At 49.0% G+C, this 8,352-nt stretch overlaps 1 protein-coding gene and 1 long non-coding RNA gene across 3 annotated transcripts in view; one reads left to right on the forward strand and one right to left on the reverse strand.

Moving 5' to 3' along the window:
* Positions 1 to 3,380, forward strand: part of NCKAP1L (NCK associated protein 1 like) — a 42,925-nt gene extending 39,545 nt beyond the window's left edge. The window contains exon 31 of the mRNA XM_082350908.1: positions 1,482 to 3,380. Coding sequence (XP_082207034.1) covers positions 1,482 to 1,613 — 132 coding nt within the window. The 3' untranslated portion in view covers positions 1,614 to 3,380. The remainder of the gene's footprint in view (positions 1 to 1,481) is intronic.
* Positions 3,381 to 3,504: 124 nt separating this feature from the next.
* Positions 3,505 to 8,352, reverse strand: LOC309609537. 2 transcript variants are annotated; one of them, XR_014233477.1, is made up of 3 exons: positions 8,133 to 8,352; positions 5,026 to 5,174; positions 3,505 to 4,942 (listed from the first exon to the last, which is right to left on the reverse strand). It is a non-coding gene; the product is annotated as an uncharacterized lncRNA (long non-coding RNA). The 2 variants fall into 2 exon arrangements; XR_014233478.1 differs by having other exon boundaries at positions 3,505 to 5,174.

The following is an 8,352-nucleotide window of genomic DNA, read 5'->3' on the forward strand; positions in this document are numbered from 1 at the left end:
AATCATGGAATCCTAGATGTCAGAACCAGATCAGATGCTGGCAGTTAATCCAGTCCTCACAATTCATAGGTGAGAGGGAGGCAAAGATGACATCCAAGGTCTCCCCCAGAATATATGGGCAGATCTGGGACTAGAACCCATTTCTTGGCCTTCACTCTAGGGCTGTTTCCACTACCATGAATTTCCTCCAGTTAGGAGCCCTGTGATTTTCTGTGCTTAATAGAGCGGAGATTAGAAGTCTTGGGCAAGTGGATTCTTCTTGAAGCCACCACTCATTTCCCCGTACCCAAGGGTCATGTCCTGGAAAAGAGATCGTATCTCTCTCCTGGCTTAAGGTTTGAAAGTCTTGTGTGTAGCAAGAAATTCTTTCTGTCATCCAGCCCAAGATCAGAGCTACAGTTTTACGGGCAGATTTCCTTTCCTTCAGCCTGTGGTGTCTGCTCTTCTGAGGCTGTTGTGTGTATTGTGTGTGCATGGTTTGAGAACTGCAGTATCTTACAAATTTTAAAACTTGAAAGGGCTTCAAGGAGAGAGACATGTTAGAGTAGAGACGGTAGATTCTCTTCCCTGAGTGAATTTTCAGGACTTGAAACACCAGACATATTGGGAAGGCCCATCTGTGTGAACTGCCAGAGGATATGGGACACTTCTCTCCAGAGTGTGTTTTTAGTCCCACATCCTCTTGGGTGAGGAGAGTACCGAAGGAAAGACACCCTGTTCCTTCCTTAGGGAAGGGGGCCCTCTGGGTGAGGAGAGTACCGAAGGAAAGACACCCTGTTCCTTCCTTAGGGAAGAGGGTCCTCTGGCCCAACGCTAGGCTGTGCTGCTCTTCGCTACTATCCCCCTGCCCCGCTTCCCTCCGTCTTACCCAGGTATCTCCATCTATCATTCCGCTTGGCTCTGCGGGCTGCAGGGATTACCGCAGCACACAGGCTTCTAATTAAACTAATTAATCATGCCTGCTCCTTTATGCAGCATCCTTGCTGTTCCCCAAGCACTGCACTAAGGGAGGGAGGAGACTGAGGCCCAGCACAAGAGGACCCGTGTGGATTCCAGACCCCTCTTTCTTGGCCTGTAGTGGCAACTGTTTCTTTCTCTGCAGAGCTTTGTCGTTAGCTCTTTTATCCATCCTTACCTGCATCTGTGCTGCTCACCCACGTATTTTAGCATCCAGAATGGGAGAGAATGGGAGCTTTTCCGTTGCTAGAGAAGTGATTCTTTCCTGCTTTCTGCTTCTGAGCTCTTTATATAACCCTGAGGAGGGGCACAGAGGCCATTATAATGGAGCTGAAGAGGCCACATTGCTTTCCTAGAGTGGAATGAAGTGTGGGAGGAACGGGGGGGAGAGTGCCTTGGGAACCCCATTCACTTGTAACTCTAAGCACCCCAGAGGGCCCAGGGAACTGAATGAAGAGGAACAGGGTGTCACTGAGGTATGCCCTACCTGGGGTCCTCATCTGTCTTGGCCCTTTCTCTTCCAGGTGGTGGAGGAATCCTCCTTCCTGACCCTGGACATGCTGGAGTCCTGTTTCCCATATGTCCTGCTTCGAAATGCCTATCGGGAGGTATCCCGGGCCTTCCACCTGAACCGAGTGTCGGCCAGTACCCACTGAAGGGCCCCTTGGACATACCTCAGCCCATGCTGCACTGGAAACTGTGGCTATTTTCTCAAAGGGTGGGAATGGGGTGGGGTCACTAGAGAGAGGATCAGCCAGAGTTGGTGAAGAGGAATATGGGGGAACAGCCCAGGGCTGAGATATCATAGAGAAGTGGGGCCCACTGGGGCGGGGAGTGGAGGATTTTTTAATGGAAAAAAGTTAGGGGATTGGGGCCACGGGTATGAATTTTTACAATGAAAAAATCTTGACACACAAGTATGTTTTCTGTCTTCTGGGGACTAGAGCTTGAGCTCTGACTGGCATGGGTCTCTTCGACCTTCATCACTATTATAGGATAAGCTGGCAGGCAGAGATGATCAATCATCATATTAAACCATAATGAGCCTATAATCCTCCCACTGGAGCTGCTTCTGTCTCCTGCACATTCATTAGGATGATTATCTCCTCTCTTCCTTTTCTAAATGTGTTCAGCAAGCGTTCGGCCTGCCCCTACTGCAAAGTAGTAGGAAAGGAACCCCTTTTTCCCTTGTGGGAGCTCTTGTAGGAGCCGTGAGTCTCTTGCTCTGCTTCCAGCTCTGCAGCCTGCAGGGGCAATGAGGAGGTGCTCTTGAGAGATTTTCACTGCCCCAAACCCCCCTCACCTGCCCTACCACACCTTGTAGGTAACCAGTTAAGTCCTCTCATCTGTTTAACTTTAACCCCTCCTGCTTTTCCTTGACATCGCCACAACCCAGAGCAGAGGGTCAGTCTAGATTAATTGTAGGTCACAGGACAACTAATTGGACCAGTGTCGTGTGAGTTTCTGTCACGTAGTATTTGGGGGTATTCTCCCCCCTGTTTGGAGGGACTAACTTAACCCAAATCCCCTTGTCATCCTGGGTACAGCTGTTGCTCCAGGCAGGGATTTCTCTTCTAGATCTTAAATTTCATAGACCTCATTAGGTTACAGGGCCCTGAGAGTAGGTATACTTGAGGGAGTACAAGCTGTTTCAGCTTAGCCCTTTTCTGCACTAATTAGAATTTAAGTGTCACAAAGCCCAGGGCATTCAAGATAGCACTAAACTAGGTTTAGTTAACTCCGTGGCAGGAAACAGTGGCCCCCATCCAGCACTTCTGTGCACCCAGTGCCAGGGAGGACTGGAGCAACAGATCATATATGTCACAAGTCTAGAGTGGTTGGAATGGGCAAATATAATTAACTAATTGATTAATTAGGGTCATGTCTATACTTCCATGATAAAAGGGAAGCGATTTTTGGTTTTCAGGAAATCCATGGGAGTTCATTAAAGCTATTTGTTAGCTATTTTTAGATATTTGTGTGTTTGATCTTTATTTCTCGAGACCCAGGCTTAGTCAATACGCATTAAACTTGGCAGCCATAATCAATACACAGGTTTTTCTTAGCAACAGTTGTCTACTCTTTAGGATAGAAACATCAGAGGGTCCTGCTTCGTGCGTCAGCGAATTGTCCTTCTGTGCTATGGAAAGGACATTATGTTCTAAGGAGTGATTCGGGGTCAGGCCTACTGAGACTGACGGCAAAGTTGATGAGGAAGAGAAAGCTCAGAAATATCTGAGCAACTACCCTTTCCCTCTTATATCTCTGCTGGGATCTTCTCGTTGAGGAGCTGGGAGATCCTTTTTCCATATACATGTGGAATCGCTAAGAGGAGCCTCTCAGAGGACAGCAAGACAAGTTGCTGCAGGGGAATAGAGGGTAGACATAATAACTTTTTTTTAATTAAAATATTTATTGAGATAGTTAATCCACATGCACTTGTAAGAAATAATACAGAGTGATCCTATGTACCTTTACCAGTTTTCCTCAAAGGTAACATCTTGCAAAACTATACTATGCCATCATAACCAGGATTTTTTTTTCATGTTTACATCTTTTTTTTAATCACAAGTTGCCAACAGCACTTTATCAATCCCAATACTCGTTTCATTGTGTGTATTTAGCTCTGTACAGCTTTATCACATGTAGGTTCACGCATCCGCCACCATGGTCAAGACACAGGACAGTTTTATCACTGCAAGAACCCCCTCGGACTTCGCTTGTGGCCCAGTGGTTAAGAATCTGCCCTCCAATGCAGGGGACGCGGGTTCGATCCTTGGTCGGGGAACTAAGATCCCACATGCCACGGGGCAACTAAGCCCATGCACTCTAGAGCCCTCACACCACAACTAGAGAGCCTGTGTGCCACAACTACTGAGCCCCACGTGCCAAGGCAAGAGAGAAGCCCACACACCGCAAAGAAGAGCCCACATGCCACATCTAAGACCCGATGCAACCAAATAAATAAATAAATAAATATTAAAAAAAGGAACCCCTCATATTGTTCTTTTATGTCCCTCCTGCAACCCCCTTCCCCTTCCCTAACCCCTGGCAACACAAATCTGTCCTCCTTTTCTAAAGGAGAACAGCAAGACAAGTTGCTGCAGGGGAATAGAGGGTAGACATAATATCTGTAATAATGACATAATATCTTTTTATAAACATATAATCACACACACACACTTCTCTACCACATAAAAATTTTCAAAGTGCTCTCACATCCTTAAGACAATTCTGCAAGGTAGCCAGGGAAGGCTTCCCTATTTCAGGCCAGTAAGCAGATTCAGAGATGTTAAATGACTTAATGAAGGTCACATGTTTAGCAGTACATCTGGAACTGGGACCCAAATATGACATTCAGTCCTAGACCTTTTCTACCTGCCCCGACTGCCTCTTCATCTGGGAAGACTTAGTTGTTAGAATCCAGAGACCTTAGGATGAGCAAAAACAGGAGAAGGTGAGGAGATATGGCCTTTACCACCTGAAATAAAAGGTGACTGTCTAGAGGTGGAGGACAGATGAGGTAACAGGACCCATAGGCATTTTAGGCAGTTTACTTCCTTGGCCAGGAGGGTCTCTGACCTCTTACAGTCTGGGGTGCAATCAACGATGAACTGCTTTCTGCTCTCAGATCCCCAGCTCGCTTTATGTAGGCCTAAAAGGAACTGCAGAATGAATTATCAAGGAGAAATTCTGACCCCGATTGTTTTGTCTCACAGGCAGAGAGTAGGTTCTAGCCTCAGCATTTTCATCAGTGCAGTGTTTTCATTAAAATCTCCATTAACTTGTTTGCGGCAATGAGATAGAATTATCCCTCCCACCAGACCCGGGGCGAGATGCTTGCAGAGGAGCTTCCGTTCCTTTGGGCAGTAAAAACAGTGCTTCCCCCACTACGCTGTTCAGTCCAGTGGGTGGGTGAGGGCAGCCTTCATGTGCAGGGGGTGCCGGGGCCTGGCCGAGGGGATCTCACCCTTTGGCACTTTGCCTGGGAGGAAAAGAACAAATGTGGTTTGCGCACGGGGACCCAGAAGGGAAGGAGGTCCCCGCTAGGGACAAGACTTCCCTCACCTTAGATCCTCTTGCCTAGATCAGTTCTCCTCCAACAAAGTTTGACTTTGAGAAGAAGCTGGCATCTGGGTGAAATGCACTCACGCGGTTGGGGGACGAGTGTTCTTCCAGTCTTCCACCCCACAGGGCCTCCTGCTCCTCCTAAGTACCTGTCATCAAAGGAGATGAGGATGAATCCCCCCTCAGCCCCCACACCTCGATGAGTTGTCAAGTGCTCTCCCTCCCACCTAACTAGGAAGCAGAAGCAGCAGGCCAGGGTGCAGGTTGAGGAAGTCAGAAGTTAACTTGAGCTGAGTTTGCAGCTCTGGAGAGATTGAGGAGCAGGCTTTTCTCTTGTCACTTTGGAGGGAGAGGATTGTGAGGCTGCCCCTTTAAATAGCATTCCTGTAGGAGGCAGATCACATCCAGCCATCACCGCCACCCGCTGCCAAAGCATCGTTGTTTTTTTTTTTTTTTTGGTCTCTATCAAACTCAAAGCTTGTCGGCTGGGGTTAGGGGAGTGAGGAGGCAGGGTCTCTGGGGCAGAGGCAGTTTGGAAGCTGAAAAAGAGAGGGATGAGGTTGGGCAGAAGGAGCCTGGGAAAGCTGGGGGTGGAGGACAAGGGGAAAAGACAGGGAGAGAAGAACGGTGGTGGTCTTTTGAGCCTATGAATGCCGCGGACATACCCTGTTCTTATCTCTCTAGAGGTAGGGTAAGGCAGAAATGGGATTGGATTGAAACAAGAGGGATGAGGTTGAGGTTAAATGCCAGAGCCGGGGATAAAGAAAGAGAAAGAGAGCCACAGAACAGAAAAGCACTAGAAACAGTTTAGGAGACTTGGCCCTGGCTTTGTCACCGACTCTGTGGGACCACATACTTTTTCCGGGCTTAGTTTCTCATTTGTTAAATGGATGGGATGAGACTAGATGGACTCTGAAGTATCTTTCATGAATAATTCGTGTGTGTGTGTGTGTGTGTGTGTGTGTGAGTGAGTGAATTTTCCTTTTCTTAAACTGGGTTAGGACCTGGGGGCCTGAGAGGGCAGGGATGGGATATGCCACTGTGTTGACAAGAAACGTTGAGAGACCCCTCGGGAAGTACATCTCCTGCCTCTTTCCCACCTCTTCTACTTGAAATACCTGCCTAATTTGGGGAGCTCCTTAGCTCTAATCCTACTTTCCTAATTAGAGCTCTTTAGCTGTAATCTTATTTTGCAGTTCTTCTAATACTTTTTTTTTTTAAAGAAATTCACGTTCTTTTATTTATTTATTTATGACTGTGTTGAGTCTTCGTTTCTGTGCGAGGGCTTTCTCTAGTTGCGGCAAGTGGGGACCACTCTTCATCGCGGTGCGCGGGCCTCTCACCATCGCGGCCTCTCTTGTTGCGGAGCACAGGCTCCAGACGCGCAGGCTCAGTAATTGTGGCTCACGGTTTCAGTTGCTCCGTGGCATGTGGGATCTTCCCAGACCAGGGCTCGAACCCGTGTCCCCTGCATAGGCAGGCAGATTCTCAACCACTGCGCCACCAGGGAAGCCCTGCAGTTCTTTTGAATTATAGTTTCCAGGACTTCCCTGGTGGCACAGTGGTTAAGAATCTGCCTGCCAATGCAAGGGACATGGGTTCGAGCCCTGGTCCGGGAAGATCCCACATGCCGCGGAGCAACTAAGCCCGTGCGCCACAACTACTGAGCCTGTGCTCTAGAGCCCGTGAGCCACAACTACTGAAGCCTGCACGCCTAGAGCCCATGCTCCGCAACAAGAGAAGCCACCTCAATGAGAAGCCAGCGCAACGCAACAAAGAGTAGCCCCCGCTTGCCACAACTAGAGAAAGCCGCGCGCAGCAACAAAGACCCCTAATGCAGCCAAAAAAAAAGAAAAAAAAAAAGAATTATGGTTTCCAGCCCATTCTTTTTCAGTTGATAAGGAAGGTGATTGCTCTCAAGTTTTGAGAGCTGGATTGTGTAGGAGTCAGATCTCAGAGGCATCTATGTCTTGGCTGGGACAGTTCCACTGGCCAGGAGGGGAAAACGGTGTGTGCTGAAGTTAGACGGCCAGAGAGGCTGAAGTCTCAGTATTCTTTCTGCTTTTTTCTGCATCTCTGACTTTGCTCTCTCCTTCTGCCTCTGTATTTCCTGGGAGCTGGTTCTGCTGATACTTCTCTGTCCTGTCAGGTCTGAAGGCCTGACCTAACCTAATTGCCTAGAAGGCAATCATTTTATGTTGGAACTCTTCACGCTGCCACTTCTGTTCTTTTCTCCTCCATTGCTTGGGAAGAGGGGAGCTTCCACCCGATATTTAGAATGGAGTACATATCTTTTCCTTATCACCCCTCCTTCCAACCTCCAGAGTTCTTGAAATTAGACTCACATTCTGGGATCATGGATTCGTTAGTGAATACATCTCCACTTTCTGTTTATATAGGATTTTCCCCCATGCCAAAGTAGGTGGTCATTAAGGAGGAGAAGTTTAAGGAATCCTAAGGTGGTTCCTGCCAGAGTTCCAGGTAGGACTCAATTTGATGGAAGAGGCTTTGCCCTGTTACAAGTCTTGAGTTCAAATTCCAGATCATACATTCTACAGATGCTTTAAGCAGCTAAACTGTTTTGTGTTGGGCCCTTAGCCATTAGATTTCTTTCACAGAAGACAGAATAAGAGGAAATAAACTGGAAAGCTACAGCAGGGGTTCAGATGAGATAGGAATGATTTCCTGGCTCTTATGGAGTTATCTATAGCCAAATGAAGATGGGGTGCGGCCTGCTCTTGTGATTTCTCTCTGGAAAGCTTTAAGCTTAGGAGAAACTCCCACCCGCCAGGTGGGTAGTGAGAGGCACCAGGGGGAAGGCCACATGATGGGTGCGTGTCAGGAAGACCGCGCTGAGGGAACGGGGGCAGAGGAGTGGGCTACCGTGGCCACTCAGAGCAGACGCTGGACTTCTCGCTTCAAAGGCAGGACCACACATGCCAGGGTCTGGTCTGGGGCTGGGTGCTGGTGGTGGGTGGCCTCACTCAGCGAGTGCACAGGACCCCAGGCAGAGAGCTGTGGACTCGTCCCCGACCCCTCCTTCACGCCTGGGACGCACCGGCGGCTCTGAAACGGCACGCACACACACAGAAACTCAAAACACACACCCAGGGAACCCACAGCACCGTCCAGAGCGAAGTCCTGCCGCCCGCCGCCTGCGCTGCGCTCCGTGAACACGCACTCACATCCACCCGCGTGGGGCACACGCAGCCTCCCGCACCCGGCGCCAGCGTGCGTGCACTCGCCTTTGGGCGCTGCCGGCTGTGTGTGCCCCAGGCTGCCAAGCGTTCCTCTGGGAGGGGGAGGAGAGGCTGCGAGGAGTGAGAG

The sequence above is a fragment of the Balaenoptera borealis genome, assembly GCF_965194805.1.
Source record: "Balaenoptera borealis genome assembly, chromosome: 13".
NCBI classification, from domain to species: Eukaryota; Metazoa; Chordata; class Mammalia; order Artiodactyla; family Balaenopteridae; genus Balaenoptera; species Balaenoptera borealis.